This window comes from Fusarium keratoplasticum, chromosome 4 (assembly GCF_025433545.1).
Source record: "Fusarium keratoplasticum isolate Fu6.1 chromosome 4, whole genome shotgun sequence".
Taxonomy (NCBI): Eukaryota; Fungi; Ascomycota; class Sordariomycetes; order Hypocreales; family Nectriaceae; genus Fusarium; species Fusarium keratoplasticum.
This window is the reverse complement of record NC_070532.1, coordinates 3,761,070-3,784,888: the sequence shown is the minus strand read 5'-3', so window position 1 is coordinate 3,784,888 and position 23,819 is coordinate 3,761,070. Positions and strand designations below refer to the sequence as shown.

Here is a 23,819-nt window from a genome sequence, read left to right as displayed (position 1 = left end):
AGACGCACAAATCCTTTCCTATTTTCTACTCATAACTTTGAGTCCTGTCTTCGCCTAGGGAAATGTGACGCAAACGCCTTGTCGACAAAGGGTTCAAGCCCCCAATCCTCCAAAAAGTGCTCGTCCTCCGATGATACACCTTGCCCATGGATATCCTTGATATCCAAGATGAATACATAATTACCGTACCCAGGCTCTTTCGAAAAATTTTGGCAGTAACCAAGTGCACTTCTCCAACCTACTCTCCCGAAAATCCAGCCGCTTGCCTGGTATGAACCTCGCGTCCGGCTTAATCGCCTTCAAAGCGTCCCACTGTTTCCTGACATCGGCCTCGTCAATTTTGGCAACTTTTTTCAGGTCCATGCCATTGGGAATACAAACAATGCGGCCTCGTATGCTACATGGTTGCCAGTTAGGGTCAGAGGATGCCGAGGCGCGCCGAGCCTCAGACTTCACATGGGGCTTGGGGGATGGGTGCTGGGCTGGGACGAATTGATACCGAATTATGAGAGCAATGCTATTTCGTGAGTCCGTTCCGATGCTGACTATGATGGGGTGGCTCAGTCCGCAGGGATGGGCGTCGGGGATGCGAAGTGACGGCGGAACACGTTGATATGTTGCTGTGGGATCGTAGTACTCCTTGATGCTGTAACCTTTCGGGAGTGTTCGAATGATCAAACCCTCGTCCTGTCTAGCAGTGTGGTGATTCAGTTCTGCTAGAGCGTCGAGCGGTATCAGCGTTCGTCTAAGGGGCTTAGTCCACCACAACTTCCTGGGCACGAGATGCCAGCCTTGGGTCGCCCTATGAAGCCGCATATCTTCCAGTGTGAGCCTTCTTCTGGTCGTGTTATGGCTAATGTTCTCACACTTCAGCACTAGAGCGATGCAGTCGAAGAAGTCACTCCTCCGCCGACACTGTAGGGGTGCAAGCAACACCACAAAAGAATGACCAGAGAGTGGGTTGTAGTGGGTGTCGCCAAGGATCTTGGTCTCCCATAGTATGGGGGAGGTGATTTTTACACCGTCCTGGAGGATTTCTAGCCTTGACTTAGCTTGCGGGCTGTTGCATGGAACTAGGTCACCACAGTCCTTGAAAGCATAAGGGCTCCTGGCGAGGAGTGGCTGGTAGTCGTCGTGACGTTGATCGATTTCTTCCAGTCCAACAAAACCAGTACCCCAAGCCAGGATAGTTTGATCGTCAATCTCCCGAATGATAGCATGCTGAAGCCTTTTGAAAGCTTTCTCTCTCTCTCCGTAGATCAGGGGCATGTTGATGTTGAAGATACCCAGCAAGCAGTAGGCCATGTCCTCGACACGGGTGGTCTGTCTCCTCGAAGCCCATGACATTCTCTCTGAAACGCTGGCCTCTGTAACTCTTTTTCGGCCACTCAAATACGCAGCGTTGATTCCTGTGATTCGTTCTAGGTCCAGGCTGATGTTGTTCCTGGATCCGAGGTGTTTCCAGTCTCCCGAATAAAATTCCACAACTCGCGGCGCCAACAACTCCTGTAGAGTCCATCCACGGGTGAACCAGTTGCTGTCTCTCATATAAGTGACATATTTAACGGGCCTGGGGTCCATGTGCCGAATGTCGGCCAGGTAGGCGATGCAGATATCCGCTTCTTGATACCAGCGAAACATGGAGTTGACAGCTTCAGGCAACTCGGCGCTACTAGACTTGTCGATGCAGCATGTATCTATCCAGATCCATTCGTAGCCAAGATGCATTGCCAGATTGCAAGCGCCAGCAACCTTGGGCCAGCCAGTTTTGGCGGTGGGTTTGGTGGATGGGTCAAGCAGGTCCTTGTAGAGAACCTCGTCGGTGTCCCATCTGTGAGAGAGAATTCAGTATCGACTCCTCTTTTTTTCGTCGTTGAACTCGTGCACCTCGTGTGTAAGGACGTTTAGAAGTCTCATCTCGGCAACTCAGTCTATTCAGCGACTTGACGACGGGTAACTGTGTGAGAAATGACAGTGAGCAATGCTTATGGGCAACCAATTAGGAGTACCAGTAATTCAAGTGTAGGACTGCGTGCCTTGGCTGGTCATGGGATAACAAACAGCGTCTTTGGCGCTCATGCAACCTCTGGTATTCATTCTCCTTTACTGCGTTCTCTCCGCACCAGACTTTAGGGTATAGCTTCATTCGGCATCGGCTGCAGAGGCGCTTGCCACATGAAACTCGCAGGCTGACGGTGAAGAAGCAGGCTGCCGTTTCGTCGGCTAACCAATAGAGAAGCGTGCCATCTATCTCAGGCTTTCAGGCATTCAGGGATCCATACGACATGCAGGAGGTTTCAGTCAGCCTTGTAGCCTGCCTGCTGCATCTCATATGATGTCGTAGACGGTATAACAGTAATGCATCTGCAGCTGTTGTCGTCTGGCGATCGTGCCGAGCCGCATTTGCGTCAGTAGAGGCAATCGCTCAGTCGAGTTGAGAAAATCGCAGCGACTATTGGCGATCGAGAATACCCTGTAGTGACGTAAAAGTCGACATAGCCAAGCCCAGGCGTATTCCTCGAATCGCCTCCCCGATCAAGAAGAATCATGTGAAGTTACTCATCGGTTGATCGCTTCCAGGGAGAGGAAACGACAGCGCGTGGCTTTGACTTGGCTTTGACAAGTTGTGGCGTTGTGCCTGGCAGAGCTTTGTCAAATCGTCAATGACAATCTCGAATGGCATCCTCAATTGAGGACATGGTCACGTCATCAACGGTTCGGGAATTTAAGGTGTGCAAGGCGCTGTCGAATCACTTCCCAATCCGGGCGTAGGGTAAGTAAGGCGTCATCATGGATGGACGGCCGGAGTTTACGGCATGCCGACTTTTTGACAGCTTGCGACGGGACGGGAGTTGCTCGGGGCTAGGAGTTAACCAGAACGGAGAGGAACACCAAGAGATAAGGATTTGATGGGATGGAGCCTCGTCCTTCCCCACGTTATCGGCAGATCGGCCAAAGGTCGACTCCGTAGCTCTCCGCAATTGATGGGCATGGAACATGTCGGGACGGGGTGTTTGGTGAACCCGAAAGCGAAAATGCCCGCCGCGGGAACGAGTCACAAGGACAAGATGCCACGAAAGGCGCAGCGTCAGCACTCTGCACGTTGTGTTTCGAGTCTTTGCGACGCACGGGTAGAGTGTTGCAAACATGGGGTGAGTTTCCATGATACTGGGAATCTCCAAGCACATTGTGGAAGCTTCCCTCAGGCAGATTATTCGCATTAGGAATCAAGGCGAAAAATCAGGCATCCGCTTACCGAGCGAGTTGATGCACGCTGGATCATCGGTGCCGTGATTTGATAGAAGCACCCCCTTGCAGGTCCTCGGCCGAGAGTTTTGAGCCAGTCCTGACAAAGCAGCCTGGGCTAGATTAAGGGACCATCCACCACGGGACGAGACGAGAAAGACACGTCCCTGGAAATATGCGGGCGGGCTGAGGCTGCGGCCTTTCGTATGGGCTGCTGGCTGCGGCTGCGGACCTCTGAGATCTCCCACAGTCGACAATCTCCGCCATTTCGTTGCTGGGACGCTGACTGTGTCGCCAGCAACCTTAACCAGACCGGCGGTCAGTGGTTCGCACGAGGCCGAAGCCCGCTCACCAACCGCTGCCGTCCACGAGATGCACGGCTTGCGCCCCCGTTGGTTATTTGTGGCAGTGGCACAGGCACAGGGGGGAATAATACGCGGATGTTGCTTCTTCTGTGCCCCATAGAAGGCACCTTCCATGCATCTGGACGGGCTTCAGGTGGAAGAAAAGGGTAAATCCGACCTGATCTGATCTACTCGGCTTGTCGTATTGAACCCTCTTCCTGCATGGTTGCCGCTGCTGCTGCTGCAAGTTCCAAATGGAGCCAGATCAGAAGGTTACCTGCATGGATGCAATGGAACGTTTTGTTCATGTCTGGAATGTCCCGGACGGTGCAACAGACTCACATCAATTTTGCTAAACGAAAAAAGTTCTCGAGGAAAATTCCACCGAGGCCGATATCGTAGTCACAACTAGTTTAGTCTAGCCAGTGACTCTCCAGAATGGAGCTTCGAAAGAAAAAAAAAAGTTTCCAAAGCGGAGTTGGAAGCTCTGACTCTTCCTCTCAATCCCGCCTTTGCACCGTCGTCCGCGGACCACTTTCGGACAGTGACGGTGTGTGGTCGGTGGATTCGGAATTCACAAAAAGCCCGGCCTGGCCGGTGCGTGCAAAGGGCTGAGGCTGGCCTTGCGCAACCCCCAAACCCGGCCGAGGCATGGTCGGGGGCATCTCCAACGCCGACCGACAGGGCCTGCTGCAGTTGGCATATGCCTACAGGGCTGCGAGATGGTGGCCGCGTAGCCGTGTCGGCTGAGCTAGGGGAAGGGGAATGACCCAGTGTCTATCTCGAATCAGTCAATTGAGTCAATTTTGCTGCCTTGTCAAAGGTGTGTAAGCTATCTGAGCTATAGCTGCAGCTTCGTAATGTGAGACGAGGCGTGCGAGTGTGCGTGCGAGTGTGAGTGCGTGTGCCTGGGAGCTTAAAGCAGTTTAGGTCTAGGTATCATGATTTGGAAATAGGCAGACGTTATTCAAGAATGCCCTGGCAACCGAAACCGACGCCTTGGATACAACACCACCAATATCAATCTGAGAATGACGAAAGGACCTAAAAAGGTTAAACGACTGCTGCCAAGTGGCCGTGTTTGAAGATATGCGTGTAGGGATGGGTTGGGCTTACGTGGGCAAGGTCAAGCCCATCATGGCAGTGAAGGGTGATGGTGATGGTGATGACTGACCGCATCGCCGCCTTCTATTGGCTCGCGTCCGTCGCTTTCGGTCTTCCGTCGAGCGCGACACCAACCCTGGGGCGGCCGACTCGATCAAGCTCAGCCCTACAACGATACGTACCCTCCTGTCGTGGCCTCGCTCAGGACCGTCTCTGACTGGCCAGGGGAGGCTCCCTTTCTCGCTCTCGCTTCTGGATTAACCTTCCGTTGCCCACCCACGTTGTCCCGCCATTCCTCTCCCGTCCAGGTGGTGACGAACAACGAGGGCGGAGCCCAGTGAAGGCTTGCCGTGCCCCTGGGGGTGCGCGTGCGGCAACACGGAACACGGGGCGATCTATCACCGCTCGAGGTGTGCAAAGGGTTTGCTGCGTAAGGCCAGACATGCAGCATAACGGACAGCCATGACAGCTTTGAGCTGGATCAATCGGCAACATTCATCAGGGTGCGAACCGTGCCGTGTGTCCCCATCCTGGTGCCGTATCCCGCGCGCACGCACTCTTTGGCAGGCCTCAGAGCAGGTTTCGCAGAAGCTGTTCCGGGGGCAGGCCAGACAGAATCAAGGTCATCCATCCTGCCATCGTGACGGAGGTGCGGATGCCACGGGATGCCGACAGTGTCTTGGAATTACGCTGTAGGGGGGGATGGGCATGGTGGATGAATTGCGATCCGCATGTATTTGGAAAAAGAGTCACACCTTTTCGCAATAACAGAAACTTACAGCACTAGCAAGAAAAAGAGTCATCGGAGACAATCATGATCGCGACTCCGAACAGGGTCATTAAGGTTCGCGATTTGCTGAGAAATGCACGGTAGTAATCTGTCTGCCTTTGGTAAGGCCCAAGGGCGCGGGCTTGGAAATCCACCTTCGGATTTGTGTGTGTCTGGCGGAGTTGACACAGGTGGATGCTGGACGCTGATGGGCTGCGAGGGGCACTAAGGCACACAGTTTCTAATCAAGCTCCAGCAGTGTTTGCTGACTGAAGGGCTCAGATTATGAATCACCTTGCGACAGCCATGTGCGAGATTGCTCTATCGATGCCTGTGTGCTGGTGCTTATTCTGCACGAGCAACAGCATCAAAGTCCGCTATTGGGGATGAGTCGTATTGAGTCACTATGCTGTACAATACAGCCGTTTCGAGGAATACATTCGAGATGGACGGATAACCGGTAGAGGGGAATTGCTGCGACAACGGCGATTGACGATGGACGCTGAGGATAAAACGGCATCAACCCAACGAAGCTCTCCGGTCCTGGTTCGGGTACCGGAACTGACGGGGGTACCTACAATTTCGCCCATGCACTCGGGCTGTCCGAGGTACCTGGGTCCGAGAAGAGACCTTGGCACCGAAGGGGGCGGGCACCTCGGCCGTCCGCGGGGATCTCTCGCGCCCGGAGATGCAGGCACAGCTGGTGCTTGTGTGCCTTGCAAACAACCCCGGCCAGAGGCTGTCATTCGTCCAGTAGAGCCCTGAAAAAAGCACAGGGGTCGGTGCAAATCTTGCACAAATCTCTGGGTCCCCTCGCGGCTTCGGGTCTTGCATGGGCCATGATGGGTCATCCTCATCCACACACCCATCCACCGATCACTAAGCCACACACCCCCATGCCTGGGCATCTCTCGCACTCCTCGGGTCCGCGTGCGCAAAGTCCGCTCTAGCGGCGTCTCGGGCATAACTCCATAATCCCATGAAAAGCGTGAGACAACAAGAAAAGTCCGTAAAGGGTCACTGGAGGTTAAAAGAATCGGTTGCCCCCCCGTTCCCCAACTTCTGGCCCATCATCACTCCAAGCATCTACAAGCCCTTGAACAGCCTCATCCTAGCAAGTTTCAACTTACAAAGCTATCAGCCGCTCGTCAAGGACCATCATCTCCACAAAGCCTTTTTTCTGAAAACACACGGGACCGACCCTGACTAGCACCCTATCACCCAATCGCTCAAGTCATTGTCACCACCGAGCATCCCTGCCGCTAAATCAAGCCTGCCGCAATCGGGATCGCTGCCTTGACTCACAGCAACCAAACGCCAATTATACAAAGGCCAAGCACCTCCACACCTTTGATTCCTCTCTTCAACATGTCGACGACAACAACAACCACTTCCATCCATAGGCCTACTGCCTCTTCCTCTTCTCTCCGACAAGCCGCCATCAAGAAGAACATGTCCATCACACAAACATACTACCTCGCCCACAAGGCTCGGGCTAAGCTCTCTCGCGAGGCTGCCCAGCCCGATCACGACCTTCGCCTGCTTGTCGGACACGCCAACCTTCTCGACTCTCTGATGCTTGAGCTTGCCGACGCCGAGCGGGAACAGGAGCGATGGTTCAACCAATCCGTCCGAGGAGCCAGCCCTCAACAAGACCGCCACGTGCAATGGGCCGACAACATTGTCGAGGAGGAGGACGAGGATGACTACGACTCCGACTCTTCTGACTCTGACGACTACGACTCTGAGGATGAAGACATTGAGATGGCCAATGCCACTCCCATCAAGGCCATGAGCCCTCGCATCACCAATGTCGAGCTTGACGAGGATATGGAGGAGGACGACCTCGAGGAGGACTACGCTCAGCTCGAGCTTGTCCGAACACCTTCTCACTCCAACTCACCACCCGAGCTTGTCGACCACGACTCTGACTCTTCCGACGACGACTCGATGCCCCCTTCGCCTCCCCAGCCCATTCTCAGCTTCAACGAGAAGGACACCAAGGAGCAGTCGCAAAAGCAACAACAAGACGAATCCGATTCATTCTACGATGAGGAGTACTACCTGCCACCTCGAAATCCCGCGAGGCTGGTGTCGGCCATCTCGGTCTACTAGGCAGTCTCCTTGATTGAATTGTGTGATTTGGTCTTTATTTAGCGACTTGTTTCAGATACAACAAAGCGATGGCGGCATTGCATGGCGTTTTCACTATACATCGGGATACCACACGGACATTGGATACACCAAAAAAGCATTGCATTTTTCTTTTATTACTATACACGACTAGACGGGTTTCATTGTGTACAGGACAAAGGGGTTACAGGTTTCACCACTCTCAAGAACAAAGGAGGGAACATCACCAAAGGGATATGGGGGATATACGATTCAATGAGTTGCCGCTCCCAAGAGGAGCCACTGATTTTGGACATACTGGTTTGAGTGGCAGCCCTTTTGAGGATCCCCCCAGATGCAAAGGTAGATAGCTCACCAAAAACAGAAAGAGGCCCTGATAGCAGGAGCCCGAAAACAATTGAAAAACATTCAAAACATTTGATCAGTCACTCTCGCATTGCAAAATCGTTCGCTTCCCTATCGTGATCGGCCGGCCGCCTCTTGTCTCGGTCGGTCAGCCGGCTATCTCTCATCGCAGCGGGCGTTGACGCCATCCTCCGACCGATATCCTTATCAGCGGCCAGAATTTCGCGATATCGGGGGATCGGTATGAATCATGGGCCGACACGGTCTAACTGAAGAGGGCGAAGGGGGGCGCGTTACTCGGCATCCCATGCATGGGCAAAGGGCCAAGGCTCTCGGCGTGCTACACGGACTCCCCGACACTCCGATTCTGCGAGAGCGAATACACACGCCCCATTTTCGCATTGTCCTTTCCTTTCCTTTCGATCCGGTGGCTCTCGGTGAATCGTGAATGATTCATCAGCTTGTGCCGGCCATCAAAGGAACTTTGACCGATCCACCCGGCAATGCCCAATCAAGGGTCCAAAGCCATTCACATTGGGGCGTTCTTAACGGTCAGGGTGTGTTTGGTCAGCGGAGACATTTTTCTCCTCAACAAGGGCGTTATTGTCAGCGAGAGACACGACACGACACGACACGGACTGCAAAGGGCTCAGAATGAGCATGACATGGATTGGGGGCGCATGTCGGAGCCTACGACAAGCCCGACGGGCGGTCAACGCCAGGGCGCAGAGACAGGGCCGCAAACACGACACGACATGACAGGAGGACCTGGAACAAGCGAGAAAGAGGCGATAGAATTACAGGCCACCAGGAGACCCCTTTCATTAGGTGTGAAATGATCGGGCAGCCCGCCGAGAGAAGCCCGACCTCTTCTTCTCTCGTCTCATCAAGAGAGACTTGGTCGAAGCGTCGTCGGTGGATTTTTTTTTTTTTTTTTTGGTACTCTTTGACAGATTTCGCTACGATCTCGCCGCTAGTACTTTTCTTTTCCCCCACGAGACATGCGCCGCATCAAGGTGAGCCCCACAGACGAGGATCTGAGGCCCACCGAGTTTGTGCTACAACTGGGTCTCACAAAAAAGGCTGAGAAAGAACATGACAAAGATCAAGGAAAGAAAAGAAAAACACCAGGATGGGCCATGTACAAATTTTCACATCGCGGGTCGTCGGCTCCGCTTCAGGTTCAACTTTCCACCCTGATGGGACCAGATGTCAACGCTTGGGGCTCACCTTGATCCATTGACCTTGTTGAAAGACGGTTCCAGGGCAGAGACTGGATGCCCAACATTCATGACTGGACCAGCCGGGAGGCGAGAAAATTTCTTCCTTTCTTTTTTGCCCTTGAACTATCACAAACACGTTTCCAGGGCACTGTCTCGCTATCCACTAATAGTTCCCAGCTCGCCATCTTGGCCGGCCTGTTTCCAGGTGAGGCCCAGGCCCCGTGGATCTCAGGCACATACCAATCCCCATGCAAGGGCACATGGTGCGCCCAGCCAAGCTGAGCTGACTGACCGCTTCCGGGCTCGTGGCCGAACGGGCTGGCTGGGCGGGACAAGCCAAATCCGAAAGCCTTCTCGTTAGACACTGTCTTTGACTGAAGCCCGGCACACGTGGACCGAGGAGAGCCTGGCGTCTGGTGGTCTGAGGAGAAACAGCTGCCGTGTGCTTAAGCGAGGGGGGAAACATCTAGGCTTTCAACCACGAAAGCGAAACACGACGCCTTCCAACAGAGGAAGTCCATAGGAGAGAAAGGGTCTCGAACCTGCAGCGACGACACCGGAGCTCTCGCGTTCGGGTGCCCTGAACTAATGGTAGATCCTTCGGGAGAGCTGGGGTTCTGGCCAGCTGATCTGTATCATGAGATTGATAAAAGAACCAGGGGGTGGAATGGCACCTCCGCAGGCCCTACGGCGCATACTGTAGCTAGCCCCTCGTTATCGCAATCGCATACGGTACGCATACGCGTAGCACACAAAAGACCATGCAACAATCGCATGTGCTGGATTCGTCACCAACACGCACGCAAGCACGCCATATGGCGATGCCGTTATTTTTTTCCTCGGGCGGTTGGCAAAGTGCTTCTTCAGGGGGGCTTCACCATTGCGTGTCCCTGATGATATCACGTACATGTCTTGCGCAAGCTTTGGAGGCGAAAGACGAAACAAGATCCACAATCGGCGAAATCGACACAAGGTCCCGATGCGGACCTGGCTGGAGGTTTTTTTTCACTGGCGTGAGAGCACGGCGTCGTATCGGCCGGCCTTGATCGGTCACAGGACCTCGAAAAGATCCACTTTCTTCCGCTCTCCCTCCCGAACGCAGCCGGGCCGGATATCGGACACCAGGCGGCACAAAGGGCGCCGCTGCGCAATCTCATTGGCTGACCCGGGCTGACTCGCGCGGGGAATGAGAACAAGTCTGGGGAAGGGGGGAAACGTGGTTGACCGAGGAGCGGAGCCCCGACTCGCCGAGGTCAGCAACAAGAGAAGGCCGGTTTCGTCCTTGACCGCGATGCCGATAAAGGTGCCCGTTTTTGTCAACAATTCTGAGAGCCCATGCCGAGGTGTCTGCTGATCTGATCACCGTTGCACACACCCAAGCGCTCCGACACTGGGGTAAGCTGCTGACCTGGGGTCTCAGTCTTATCAGAGATTGCGGGTGCAAGGGGGCCAATTAGCTAGATGACCCCGTCGTCCTCGTTATCAGATCAGAGCCGGTCACGATGGGGAATGTTATCACTTGGCCGAATGCAGGAGAGTGCTGATGTTATCTTAAGCTCTTGAGAAGTCTTATTGCAAATTGCTTAGACGATTGCTTATTAGATACTTGTTGCTGACGCCATATCATATTGATGGTGTAAGAGGTCTTTTGTCTCCGACTCTTCCGTTGTATCCGTAGGTGGTTGATACGACGTGGCCGGCCGAGAACAATTTGTGAGCAACAATGACTGTTCCGCTAAAGCCGCAGGCCAAACCTGACTAAACGTAGATCCCTCAAACGTTGTTGAATCTCACCCCCTCCACCATGTCCTTCCCTCCCCACGGCTTCTCGGTGTTTAGCAAGTGTGGAGGACGGTAGTTTTAAGTCCGAATTGCCCGTGAAGGCCGAACCCTTGGAATTCGCTTCCCGGAACGCACGGGCCACCCGCTTTCCATCGTTTCGGTACGTCATCATGGAAGATTTCGCAAATCTCTATGCCGAGAGGCCGTCTTCGGGGTCAACAACCTTTAACTGAAAAAAACCACGCACATTTCTTCCAACGATGCGACATCTCCCGAGGCGAGCCCTAGCTCACGATGTCTTGTCGGGCCTCGTCTGCCGTAGCTGCCGGCAGCTGCAACGCCGACAATTCGCGACATCGCCGTCTCCTCCCCCGCCGCCTGCCTCGGGACTCACGCCCTTGACGTCGAGGAGACTCATCTCCATTGCCGGGCCCGACGCTGCCAAGTTTCTACAGGGAATTGTGACTGCCAACGTCTCTGATGCGGATGGAGAGCCAAGGAGGGATGGGTTTTACACTGCGTTTCTGACTGCGACTGGCAGAGTGCTCTACGATGTCTTTGTGTATCCCAACCACGGTGCCTCGGCCGAGGAGCCCGGGTTCCTGATCGAGGTTGATGCGGATCAGGCAAAGATGCTGGCGAAGCATATCAAGCGTTATAAGCTTCGGGCGAAGCTGGCAGTTCGTTTGCTGGGCGAGGATGAAGCGAGCGTGTGGCACGCCTGGGATGATTCGAAGGGGACCAATTGGGACTCTATCGTCAACCAGACAAAGCTGACCCTTCAGGATCCGCGGGCGCCTGGCCTGGGGTGCCGATTTGTGCGGCTGGATCAGAATGCGCCCGAGATCGACCTCGAGCAAAGTACGGAAGATGCGTACACGATTCGGCGATATCTACACGGCGTTCCGGAGGGTCAGGATGAGATTTCGAGGGAGCACGCACTCCCGCAGGAGACCAATATGGATGTCATGAACGGAATTGACTTCCGAAAGGGTTGCTACGTTGGTCAGGAGCTCACTATCCGAACCAAGCACCGCGGTGTCGTCCGCAAGCGCATTCTGCCGTGCGTAATCTACGAGAAGGAGCACGCGGCACCAACCGAGCTGCAGTACCACGCTGAAGGAGCGGCGCTGGCCCTCGAGAGCGCAACGGCAGACATGATTCCCCGGGACACGAGCATCGGGAGGTTTGAGAAGCGTGGGCGCAGCGCGGGCAAGTGGCTCAAGGGCGTGGGCAACGTCGGGCTCGGGCTGTGCAGGCTCGAGATCATGACGGATGTGGTGCTTCCTGGAGAGACGGCGTCGGCGGCCTTCAGCCCCGAGGACGAGTTTGTGCTCGAATGGGGGGATGAGGGCAGTCGAACCGGCGTCAAGGTCAAGGCTTTTGTGCCAGACTGGTTAAGGAAGGGATTGGATGCTCAGCAGCACTGAGGCGAAAAGATCAGTAGCACTGAGATCCAATGCTCAGAAACATTGAGGCAGGATGCTCAGTAGCACTGAAGCAAGATACTGTAAAACAAGTGTATCAATAGACGGCACATACTAGACAGACGGAAGATACCCCAACTCTGGTACTGGCATGTTCTCGTGATCGTCTCAATGAGGCTGTGATGTCTTCATCTCACTCAATGGCCAGTTCCTCATGCTGTGCCTAGAAAAGTAGCCGCATCGATCATGAGGCTCTTGAATCATCCAGGTCCGCCAGTGGTAAGCCGTGCCTGTCCAACCTCGGACAGTCCGCAGTAAGAGGCATTGGGTGCACAAGAGGTCAGACGGGATGACTGCATCAGGGCTGAATGGCAAGAACCGCATTGGGTCAGTACATGTCCCTGGCGCCTCTATTTTGACGGTCAAGTCGGTGAGGGAGAAGTAAGTTGTGAGACATGGCGCGCGCCGATCGTGCCGTCCCGTTCCCCATATCCTTAACCTTCCATACGAGGCGACACGGGGAACACTCACAGTATCAGCAATGGCATGCTTCTCACATAATTGTGGCTATGGCATCCTTCGTTTCGAGCAATTCCCCCGAGGCCATGTGAGGTTCTTGTGATGAAGGCTTACCAACAGCAGCAAGGAACCAGGCCGCAGCCGTCAGCGATCGACATCAGCTCGCGATTGAGAGACATGCAGCGCGATAGTTCCAAGACCCCAGCCACTAAGCAGACAGAATAGGAGATGCTGACCAGGGGAGGATATTCAAGTGGCTCCAGCTTGGAGTGGATCGGCCATTTGACAGGGAACCAGAGGAACTTTGATTCGCAAGTTCGCCCATGGGGTTTCTAAGCTTCTGCAATTGCTGTCTCCTCCTTTTAAGCCCATTGACTGAAAAGGAATTGGGCTGTAAGAATGGCCGCTTACCGTGCAGCATTGCCCGGCTTGGCAAAAGCGAGGCCCTGCTCCTTTGGTGTAATCTCGCGAGCCTTCAGCCCTGGGGGGTTCTGAGACCAGGGGAAGCGACTCTTGGCTGTGCCACTTATTTTGTCGATTCTGTGGCATTCTGCGAATGCTGCGTGCCAATGCTTGCTGTCGCGTCCCTATATAACTCTTGATGCCCGGCTTCTGCGACCCGCATTGATTCGTTCTTCAAGGTCTTGGCTGAAGTGCAGATTCTACTGAACGCTCAACGATGGCTTCAAACGGTACCCCTGCGACGACCAAGCGGTTGATCGCCTGTTGCGATGGCACCTGGATGGACAGCGACAATGGCTACGAGGAGCCTGGGCTGCTGACAGGAGAGGGAACCCTCCAGGTGCCTTCCAACGTCACACGCATATCTCGCTGCTTCAAGCGGAGGTGCAGCGACGGGAAGCTCCAGATCATCAACTATGAGTCTGGCGTCGGCACGGGCAGCAACATGCTTGACAGCATCACCGGAGGAGCGTTTGGCTTGGGTCTGTCAGAGGTGAGCATTGAGGTTTCAGGATGAAGCATAGACTGACTCGACCCTGTAGCGCATGAGGGAGACGTACTCTTACCTATGTGCCAACTACACTGACGGAGATGAGATCATCCTGGTCGGTTACTCCCGAGGTGCCTTCACGGTGCGTTCGGTGGCGGGCATGGTTGGTGCCCTTGGTCTCCTGACCCGTGAGGGAGTCGAGCACTTTTATCCCATCTTCAAGGACATGCAGCACTGGATGGACGATGACTACGAGGATCCATTCCCAAACATCCCCTTCCCCAACAAGCCCAAGGGAAAGGATGCTGCCGCGGTGTATCGAGCCCAGCTGGAGAAGCTGGGTTACACTCGTGTGAGACATGACAACGGACAGGGCGATCTGATCAAGATCAAAGCCGTCTGTGTGTGGGATACCGTGGGCAGTCTTGGAATTCCCCGTGTTGCATGGCTGGACAAGCTCGGGATCCGCCCCGACAATGATGAATAAGTCTCACCTTTTCGTTACCTGGAAGATATACGCTGACCGTCTGAGCACGTACAAGTGGCACGATACGAGCCTGTCGGATAAAATCGAGCATGCTTTCCAGGCACTGGCCCTGGATGAGACTCGTCCACCATTCAGCCCTGCTGTCTGGGAGAGGCGCCCAGAGAATAGACTCACGACGGATCTGAGGCAGGTCTGGTTTCCTGGTAACCATGCCAACTGTGGCGGTGGATGGGAGGACCAGGGTATTGCCAACTGTACTCTGGCATGTAAGTTGCCTGTGACACCACCTACTTGCCTTGAACAGCATTGACATGTGCCAGGGATGATGGATCAACTGGCTTCAGTCGGTGTCGAGTTTGACTTGCCGTCCTTGGAGCGTTGCTTCCAGCAAACCGCAGACTTCTACAAGGCATCCCACGCCAAGGCCCAAAAAACCAAGCCAAAGAAGAAGAAGGGTGTCCCAGACAAGTGGGCAATCAGTCCCATCTTTGACAACAACCACCCCTTCAGGCCCTGGGGATTGGGCTCCATCAACAAGCCCTCCAGCCTCCTGTACAAGCTCTCGGGCCAGACGATCCGCACGCCGGGTCTGTACAGGCCGACTGACCCCAAGACCAAGCTTGACGAGGCTAGGTTCCTCCAGGACACCAACGAGCGCATCCACAGTACGGTGCGGATTCGTCTCGCGTGCCAGGGTCTTGGGTTGAATGACAAGACTGTCTGGGACTGTCCATCGCTGCTCAAGAGCTGGAAGGTGAAGCGTACACAGGAGAAGTACCAAGATCCTGTGCCTTTCCACCCCGGCTGGGACCCGAAGGGTGAAGAGGACGACATGGGAGACCCCAATGGCTGGAGCAAAGGTCGATGGGTTTGGGAGTATGTTGGTAGCGAGAGTAATGCGCCAAGTGACAAGAGGCAACGGATCATGGTTGAAGAGCCACTAGGTCCGTATGAGCGGCATCTCCTGAGACTCTCAGCCGGTTCACCGAATGTATTCCATTTCTCGGATACAAAGGAGGATTGAAGCTGATGGCGTGGCGTATAAGTTGGCGTTTGAGCACAGGTTGCTTAGACTCGAGTAGCTATAAGTGTCTTGGGCTCGTCTCCCTAATAATGAATTAATATACCATTTGGAATTGGTGATAATACAGTTAAATTTTCTGATTTCAAAGAAATTTGCACGGAAGAACGCAATTGCTTGCTCTTAATCAACGTGAGGCACCTCTTGGCTGGTGGGGTCACGTGCTTTCGTGATGCGACGGCGAACTTCAGTTTTAACGTCACTGCTTTGGCCTTTGTCTTCTCCAACCTTGCACAAACCCACGATCCGAAAAATGTCCGACTCCAAAGCAGCGGATCTGCTGCAGTACGCGCAGGAGTACGCCTCGAAAGATGTCGACATCTACGACCTCTTGGGCGTCGACGCCCTCACCCCAAAGGAAGACATCCACCGCGCATGGCGAAAGCGATCACTAAAGTACCATCCTGACAAGGCTGGCGACAACTTCGATGCCGAGAAGTGGCAGCTATTTGAGCGCGCCCGCGATGTCCTTTCCGATCCTGCTGCCCGCGCCGCCTACGACGGCGCCATCAAGGCTGCGCTGCTGCGGAAGCAGGAGCGCGAGGCCATGGACAAGCAGCGCAAACACTTTGTCGACGACCTCGAGGCGCGCGAGAACGCTTGGAAGCGTCAACGCGACGAAAAAGAGCAGCGCGAGAAGGAGGAGATCGAGAAGGAGAGAGCACGACTATTCGAGCAGCGGCGCATGCGCGAGGAAGAGGAGAAGCGACAAGCTGATGCCGCGCAAGAGATAGAGGATCTTGCCGAAGCGCGACGACGCCTCAAGGAAAAGAAGGAAAAGAAGAAGCAGGACGAGGCGAGAGAAAAGTTTCTGCGCAAGTCGCGAAAGGCGGCTGAGGCTACCGACGGGGCAAAGACTTCTGAGCCACTCAACGGCGTCATGAACGTGCCAGGAGACTTTTCGATGGACTTTGGAACAGAACGGAGACTCTACTGGGAACTCATCTGCGACAAGCTGCGCGCCGTTCAAGCAGTCAGGAACCTACAAAAGGGAAACGCGACGACCGAGGAATACGAAGAAGCAGAGAAGGGTCTGTTCGAAGCAAAGAGGAGGATACACCAAGCCGAAGTCAAGTTTGCCGAACAGGCATCCGTTTCATGACCTGGGATGCTGGACGAAAATGGGATACGGAGTTTGATCGGTAGCACTCTCAATACACCTGGGCGGCGTTTGGTATCTTTAGGCTAATGCTGAGTTTTTCTAGAATCATGACTCTTGGTCGAGCCGCAAGATCTTGATGGCATTCATCCCCATGATGGTCTTGTAGTCCTCCGTGTCCTGCCCAACCGCCTGGGCAGCAGCCTCGGCATTCAAGCCAACGCTCTCCCACTCGCCCTGCTCATCGCTTTCCAGAGGCGGGAAGAAGGGGTGGTCGGTACCAAACATTAGTCTATCCGCTCCACTGGCTTGGATGGCGGCACTGAGTCCAACTTTTGAGTAGATGACGGCATCAAGGTAGACCTGCTCCTTGAGGACCTGCCAGACTGTTCGACGATCCTTGGTCACTTTGCCTTCGCGAACGAGCTGGCCGTCGTGCATGATGCAGCTCTCGATTCTTCCAGCGAGGAAGGGGAGGGTTCCACCACTGTGAGCAAGGATCATGCGTAGATCCGGGACCTTGTCAAAGACGCCCGCCAGGTACATTCTCGTCACGGCGATAGTGGTTTCCATAGGGAAGCCGAGAGCCAGAGGGAGAACGTGACCATACTCGGCGCTTCGAGGACCCCAGACGTCGTTTGGGAGGCCGTAGTGCGGATGAAGGAAGATGGTCAGATTGCTTCGGGCCAACGCCTCAAACACGGGCAGGAGAGCAGGATCGTCTAGTCCCTTCCCAAGCCCAGATGTGCCCAGGATGACTCCGCGGCAGTATTTGAGTTGCCTGAGATGCTCCATCGAGGCCAGTACCGTCTCAAGTGACGCCGACAAGGGGAGAGTGCCAAAGAAGAATAGCCTTCCCTGGTGCTGACCGCACATGCTCGAGAATTCCTCATTGACCGACTCTGCTATGGCACCCGCCTCATCGGGATGTAAAAAGTCCAACCATGGATTGGCGAGTGAGATGACAGAGATGTCAATCTTGTGAGTGTCCATGAAATGGATCTTTTGCGCAAGAGATGCATAGTGCGACGTGAGAGGTCGACCTGGAGGCTTGGCTTCGACGTTGTTTGTGGCTTCTTCAAGCGCCTCTACCTCTGCCTCTAGGAGGATGAGTCTGGGGTCTGGCGCTTGGGGGAATTTGCGGACCAGGGGGATAGAGGAGCGGGATTCGAGGATGCGGATGTAGGAGGGAGGGTACATGTGCGTGTGGATGTCCACCACGCGGATAGAGGACGACATGGCGTTGAATGAATAGGACAGGCAGTATAATTGCCGTGTATGGTCTGTGATGTATGATGTATGTCGAGCTTTATCTCTGAGGTGTCGGAGGAGGCCGAAGGAACGTTATCAGTACTTATGTCTCACACTGCATTATCCCCTCATCTGCAATGCACATAAAGACCCTCATGCAACGGCATATGCAACGGCATACTACGTAGTAGATATCAAGTGAATCCAAGCATCGAGTAGCACCGGCCGATCCCTCTAGGTAGGCAGGTGGTATTGTGATCCATACTGTACTCGACGTATCCGGCAAAAAGCCACCCCCGCATCCCCCTCAAAGATTATCATGGCTCCTGGTCCTATCGCTCGCTCCAAAACGCTTATCAGTCGGCGGCACCCGAGGCACGGGCGTTGTACCGCATGCGACACTTTATCCCGTTACGATCGTAGCTTGGTCATTGGATGTTCTTGTTATGTGAGGCTTTGTCCGCCGTGGTCTGGCCCTTTGATGGCTGCTGGTTGGCGTTGAAAAGGGTGGCCTTGGGACTTCTGCTCCCGGCGAAGATCGATCTGGTTCCTGTATTTTTGTACTTTTCCCGAGATCTAAACTGATTGAAATCTATTCCCCAATATCAAATCGTATTGTTCTATCTATCTATAGCGACTAGCCCATCTCATCATGACTTCGGATCTCGCCGTAAGCAAGGAGGGACTCTCCATTCCCGTAGGTGTCACCACACACGAATTGCCGTCATTCAGCTGACTCGTCCAGCTCATTGATTTCTCCCTCTTCCTCAAAGGATCCCCTGCGGAGCGCAGCAACACAGCCAAGGCCATCCTCCATGGCTTCCAGACTGCTGGCTTCATCTACCTAAAGAACCATCACGTACCCGCTGAAAGTCTGCAGCGTGCCTATTCCCTATCCGCTAAATTCTTCGATCAGCCAACCGAGAAGAAGCTGAAGCTGAACTGGACGACACCGGAAGCCAACCGAGGATACTCGTCTCCCGGCCGCGAAAAGGTCTCCCAGCTCAAGGACATTCGTGAGGTAGACAAGGTCCGCAACGCAGCCCCAGACCTCAAAGAGAGCTACGAGATTGGACGAGATGATGAGCCTGGGCACCCAAACCAGTGGCCTCAAGAGGAGGGTGACATTGTCGGTTTTCGCAGTGACATGCTCGAGTTTTATCACCAGTGCAAGGGGTTGCACGTCGAGGTGATGAGAGCCATCGCCGTGGGCATGGGACTTGATGAATCGTTCTTTGATGGGTTTACTGATGTCGGCGACAACACTCTACGACTGCTTCACTATCCTGCTGTGGAGGCCGATGTTTTCAAGATGAACCCGCTGACTGTGCGAGCTGGGGAGCATAGTGTAAGTGTTGTGTTCACATGTCTGTTGACGCGATCAATGACACCTTCAGGACTACGGTTCCATCACTCTGCTTTTCCAAGACAGCCGTGGTGGACTGCAAGTCAAGAGCCCAACGGGGCAGTTTGTTGATGCCACGCCCATCGAGGGCACCGTTGTCGTCAACGCTGGCGATCTCCTCTCCCGCTGGAGCAACGACACTATTAAGAGCACCATCCACAGGGTCGTGGAGCCGCCGCGAAAGGAGTCTGGCTCTTACCCACCACGGTACAGCATTGCGTAAGTATCAAGTCTCAAGACCGTGAACTAAGCTGACAGGACCTAGTTACTTTTGCAACCCCAACTTTGAGAGCTACATCGAGGCTCTTCCTGGGACTTTTGCGACTGAGCAGGATAAGAAGCATGAGGGCATCAAGAGCGGTGACTATCTGGTACAGAGATTGACTGCGACTTATTGAATGGACACTTGGGAGTGGCCGCAATGGTTGGCGAGTTGGTGTTTCCCCCCCCTTTCATGGACAAGTAGATGCCAGCTGTATCGAGCCTCAATACATGAAGAATGCTCCCATCTGAGCTTGAGCAGCTTCCGTGGAACTCTGTAGTCATTTTCGTCCCCCTTGCTTGATTGACTTTCTTGGGGGGGACTTGATTGTACTACCTGACACAATTGCTGAGTGGTTGGATTCCCGCATAGCTTGTTTTAGATAGATGTAGAATTTTTGTAACTGCACTTTTTCACAAATCTGCCTGGGCGTTAAATGAACGGAGATGAAGCTAACATGATTATCAGATGGGTAGATGAATAACTAAGTCGAATAGTGTAAGTTGTGTCCTTGGTGTCGTAGCAGCCTCGGCTCTTCAGGCCGATAAACCTGGACTCGACGATGTCCACGTTTCTTGTGAGTCGTATTGCTCGAATTTGCATGCACTTGAAACTGAAGGCCAATTTGAGTGGCCCTCGGACTATACTCGGTATAAGGCCCTCAAGTCAAAGCGACAACCGTGCCAGGAGATGCCAATTGGCTCAGTCACCAACCATCCTCAGCGGATCTTCCTCAGCATAATGAGAAGCCATCACCAGGTCACTTTTGATAATGGACCAGATGATGCGGATGATGACCAGTTTTGGGGCAGGCTCTTTATGGTCACCTGCTGAGGATGAGCTCATTCGGAACTGGCCCAATGATCAGCGAAGCAAGTGTGTCGCGGCTCTTCAGAACAAGTTTCCTAACCAACGAACGGACTCGACCATCAGGAATAGATGGAGCAATTTGCGGAATAAAAGAAAACCACAAGGCATTGTGTGTGGTGACGAAGAGTAACGGCTTGAAAGACTTGATGGGCAGGTCGCACAGCTTGGCCGCATAGGTATTATTTACTGTATATCCGTACCGTGATGACTTTACAAATGGACATATACAATAGGAAGAGAGTTTCATATCTATCTATGCCAAGTAACAAGCAGGCACAGACACTTGCCGGAGAATATCTGTTGAATTAAAGCGACATCTTTGTCACCGAGGTTCCATCAGACCCACTTCTCTCCGGAGCTCTATTCACTAGTCCCAAATAGGCAACTTGGACATTGAATTGAAGGTGGCATTCTCAACATTCATCCCCAGCACTCCCAACTTCAACCTCACGATCCCGGCTTCCAACTCTCGTTCTCCCGCCTCAATCAAAGCCTCCCAAGATGGCCGCCGACGCCCCCGCCGCGAGGCCCAAGAAGCAGGCCTCGTTCCTCAACAAGGCTTACCTCGTCCTCTACAACTTCATCTCGACCGTGCTGTGGGCGACGGTCCTCGGCCGCACCGTCTCCTTGTTTGTCCTCTATGGACCCGAGTTTGTGTATCCGTATGCTGGCGAGTTTACAAAGTGGACGCAGACGCTGGCTGGCATGGAGGTTCTGCACTCTCTGCTCGGTAATTCCCCCCCTTTCTATACCTCGAAAGCTCAAGGCTAATATTTTCCAGGCGTCGTTCGCGCTCCCCTCGTCACCACCCTCATGCAGGTCTCGTCGCGCTTCCTCCTCGTCTGGTGCATCGTCGACGTCTTCCCCTACCTCGCCCAGTCGCCCTTCTACTCGTCCATGCTGGTCGCCTGGTCCGTCACCGAGATCATCCGCTACTCCTTCTTCGCCCTCACGCTGTCCGGCTTCCAGCCCAAGGCCCTGACATGGCTGCGCTACAACACCTTCTTCGTGCTCTACCCCATCGGCATCTTTAGCGAGTGCACCCTCATCTGGCTGGCTACCGAGCCTGCCGCCGAGCTGGGCGACCCTTACAAGTGGGCTCTCTACACTATCCTGGGCATCTATGTTCCTGGTGAGTGGATCTGGATATTATTGCTGAAGAGAAAGTTGAGAACTTGGTGCTGACTGCAATAGGATCTTATATCCTGTACACTCACATGATGACCCAGAGACGCAAGGTTATGCGCAACCTCAAGGCCGAGAGCGGAAAGGCCCAGTAAAGGATAGAGCAGACAGGTGAAAAAGGAGGTGGGTAAAAAGAAGCGATTTCGTGTCTGGGATAGAAACACTACGTGCATTAGAAGCAATGTGCAATTGTATAACAGGGATATCGACAAAGCCCAGGTTAATAAAGTCTAGAAAATAGAAGCCAATTTAACTAGAAAACCAACACTCTAACTCGAGCGATTTGTTCAAGCCAAGGGAGCCTCCTCGATAGGTGCATCCTCAATCATTGGCTTCTCCTCAGCACTTGTCTCGTACCATCCATTCTGAAGCCACTCCGTGATCAAGTCTGTAGCATCTTGTGCCAGCTTGTCGTATCCTGGGTTCTCCCTGGGAGTAAACATGTCTAATGATTGTTAGTTCATCAGCGAGCCAAGATCGCATCATGGATAACTCACGCATATGCGCCCCCGTCTCGTCCGTCGCCTTGTCATTGACGGCTTCTTTCCATGTCCCTCCGGGTTGCTTCTTGGGAAGATTGCAAAACGTCCTGTCTGGACCGAGTACCGTCCCAACAACGTTGGTCTGCTTGGGCGGAGCTGCCTTTCCAAGTCTGGTGTACAGGTTGGCAAAACCCACATCCAGTTCTTCTCGAAGCTGTAGGAGGAATGCTACTCTCTTACGCAGCTCCTCTCCTCGGGCAAGACACCCAACAAACTCAAGGTGCGATGTCGCCCACGAGAAACCCTCGCTCAGGTTATCGCGGTTCATCCAGGCTGCCGCACCTCCAGCGGCCACTGCTCCCGCTGCTCCCGCGTACATGGCCATCTTGCCCCATTTCCCCCATCCACCGCCCGATGCCGCTGGGGGAGCCGGAAGGGCGCCGACCGTCTTTGGAGGTGCCGGGGATGTAGACGGTGAGCTGGCCTGCTTGGCTCCCCAGAGCGATGCGCCGAGACCGCTGAGCTGCGAGATAGCGCTGGCAGCCTGCGCCGCATTCGAATACTGGGCCTCGGCGCCATGAGCCACGACTCCTGGGGAGATTCCAAGGTAGGGAGTGTCAAAGGCTAGGACGCCCTGGATGTAGGGAAACATGAGGGCATTGAACGTGGGCGTCTCTGACTTTTCGATGCCGTCCTCTGTGTAGATGGGTCTCTCAGAGGCCAGGCCGATGAGCATCTCAGCAGCGACGATGCCACCCATGGAATGTCCGATGAGGATGGTGCGCACAGAAGGCTCTATAGTCGGCGACGGTGTACCAGCCGCGACCTCCATGTCGATGACCTTGTTCTGGAGCCTAGATAATCTTGATCAGTGGCTGTGATGTACATCCTTGGATATTCGGCACTCACCAGTCGCGGAAGCGACTCACGCACTGGCCCAGATCCCCACGAGTCTCATACTTGGGATACACAACGGCTTCAACATTGACCTTGGGAAGAGCCTCTGCGACGAGGTCGCGCAGGTCCTTTGTGAACTGGTAGTCGACACCAAACGTGTCCTCGCCGCCCTGGAGTGATAAGACAAGTCAGCCGCTGACATTGCGGGGGAGGGGCAAAGCACTACCACCAACCTTGAAGCCGTGGATGAAACAGAGGAGAAGAGTCTTCTTCATCTTGTCGACGACCCATCCATCTACTTTTGGATTGGAGGTGGTGCTGATTGTCTATTGTCTATTGGCTGAAAGGTGCAGATTATGTGTAGATGCCACGGTTCATGTGGCGAATGATGTATAAAGTAGAGATTCAACGGTTGAGTTGCCTGACAGGAATCCACAAGACCAGAGACGGACACACAGACACCTGACCTAGAAACGCCATCCATACGGTACAGCCACCTGCAGCTCCAAGTCTCAGTAATAAATGATCATTCACGGTTTAGCAAGGCCGACTTGGTTGTCTCAACTTCTATTACAATACAACTAGCTACTTTATCTCTGCAGAAAAGACCAACTTGGCCAGCCCCTTGCGAGCTTGATACCATCTCCAAGCCCTCCTCTTTGGCCCTGCCCGCCGAGGAAATTGACCTTGGACGATGACTATCTTTCTTATTTGGTATTTGATTTCCTTCCTCCCCTTCGCTTCATCCTTGCTTAGCTTTCATCCTTTCCTGGAATAATGTTTATGTCACCCATCCTGCCCAACGCCGTTGCATATATCATCAAACAGTCAGTCAGTCCCCTCGCGATCCCTGCCCAAGCGCCATCTATGGCCGCTCTCAAGAACCAATGCGATCAAATGATTTAGACGCCCTTGTTGTACATTTTCCGCATCAATTTCTCCATCCTCTGTCGGTG

The 23,819-nt window shown here is 53.9% G+C and overlaps 8 protein-coding genes and 1 pseudogene across 9 annotated transcripts, besides 1 other annotated feature; 6 read left to right on the top strand and 3 right to left on the bottom strand.

Moving 5' to 3' along the window:
* Nucleotides 1–180: 180 nt before the first annotated feature.
* NCS57_00620500 (HET domain-containing protein) lies at nucleotides 181–3,188 on the bottom strand (the record flags this gene model as incomplete). The annotated part of the gene is made up of 2 exons (XM_053056098.1): nucleotides 181–1,831; nucleotides 3,130–3,188. 2 exons carry the CDS (start codon nucleotides 3,186–3,188, stop codon nucleotides 181–183), a joined length of 1,710 nt encoding a protein of 569 aa, XP_052915053.1.
* Nucleotides 3,189–6,831: 3,643 nt separating this feature from the next.
* NCS57_00620400 (uncharacterized protein) lies at nucleotides 6,832–7,578 on the top strand (the record flags this gene model as incomplete). The annotated part of the gene is made up of 1 exon (XM_053056097.1): nucleotides 6,832–7,578. The coding sequence occupies one exon, from the start codon at nucleotides 6,832–6,834 to the stop codon at nucleotides 7,576–7,578; it is 747 nt and encodes a 248-aa protein (XP_052915052.1).
* Nucleotides 7,579–11,182: 3,604 nt separating this feature from the next.
* On the top strand, nucleotides 11,183–12,376 carry NCS57_00620300 (GCV-T domain-containing protein; the record flags this gene model as incomplete). Its single annotated transcript, XM_053056096.1, has 1 exon — nucleotides 11,183–12,376. The coding sequence occupies exon 1, from the start codon at nucleotides 11,207–11,209 to the stop codon at nucleotides 12,374–12,376; it is 1,170 nt and encodes a 389-aa protein (XP_052915051.1). The 5' UTR covers nucleotides 11,183–11,206.
* Nucleotides 12,377–13,571: 1,195 nt separating this feature from the next.
* On the top strand, nucleotides 13,572–15,355 carry NCS57_00620200 (DUF2235 domain-containing protein; the record flags this gene model as incomplete). The annotated part of the gene is made up of 4 exons (XM_053056095.1): nucleotides 13,572–13,847; nucleotides 13,897–14,245; nucleotides 14,268–14,597; nucleotides 14,652–15,355. The coding sequence occupies 4 exons, from the start codon at nucleotides 13,572–13,574 to the stop codon at nucleotides 15,353–15,355; spliced, it is 1,659 nt and encodes a 552-aa protein (XP_052915050.1).
* Nucleotides 15,356–15,653: 298 nt separating this feature from the next.
* NCS57_00620100 (J domain-containing protein) lies at nucleotides 15,654–16,514 on the top strand (the record flags this gene model as incomplete). Its single annotated transcript, XM_053056094.1, has 1 exon — nucleotides 15,654–16,514. The coding sequence occupies exon 1, from the start codon at nucleotides 15,666–15,668 to the stop codon at nucleotides 16,512–16,514; it is 849 nt and encodes a 282-aa protein (XP_052915049.1). The 5' UTR covers nucleotides 15,654–15,665.
* A 105-nt stretch (nucleotides 16,515–16,619) lies between these two features.
* Nucleotides 16,620–17,750, bottom strand: NCS57_00620000 (uncharacterized protein; the record flags this gene model as incomplete). The annotated part of the gene is made up of 1 exon (XM_053056093.1): nucleotides 16,620–17,750. One exon carries the CDS (start codon nucleotides 17,748–17,750, stop codon nucleotides 16,620–16,622), a length of 1,131 nt encoding a protein of 376 aa, XP_052915048.1.
* A 646-nt stretch (nucleotides 17,751–18,396) lies between these two features.
* Nucleotides 18,397–19,565, top strand: NCS57_00619900 (annotated as a pseudogene). Its single transcript has 4 exons — nucleotides 18,397–18,459; nucleotides 18,508–19,110; nucleotides 19,160–19,386; nucleotides 19,433–19,565.
* Nucleotides 18,397–19,565: a sequence feature.
* Nucleotides 19,566–20,800: 1,235 nt separating this feature from the next.
* NCS57_00619800 (Very-long-chain (3R)-3-hydroxyacyl-CoA dehydratase) lies at nucleotides 20,801–21,579 on the top strand (the record flags this gene model as incomplete). The annotated part of the gene is made up of 3 exons (XM_053056092.1): nucleotides 20,801–21,029; nucleotides 21,081–21,431; nucleotides 21,494–21,579. The coding sequence occupies 3 exons, from the start codon at nucleotides 20,801–20,803 to the stop codon at nucleotides 21,577–21,579; spliced, it is 666 nt and encodes a 221-aa protein (XP_052915047.1).
* Nucleotides 21,580–21,771: 192 nt separating this feature from the next.
* On the bottom strand, nucleotides 21,772–23,138 carry NCS57_00619700 (uncharacterized protein; the record flags this gene model as incomplete). The annotated part of the gene is made up of 4 exons (XM_053056091.1): nucleotides 21,772–21,929; nucleotides 21,982–22,820; nucleotides 22,876–23,033; nucleotides 23,097–23,138. 4 exons carry the CDS (start codon nucleotides 23,136–23,138, stop codon nucleotides 21,772–21,774), a joined length of 1,197 nt encoding a protein of 398 aa, XP_052915046.1.
* Between the last annotated feature and the right edge of the window lie 681 nt (nucleotides 23,139–23,819).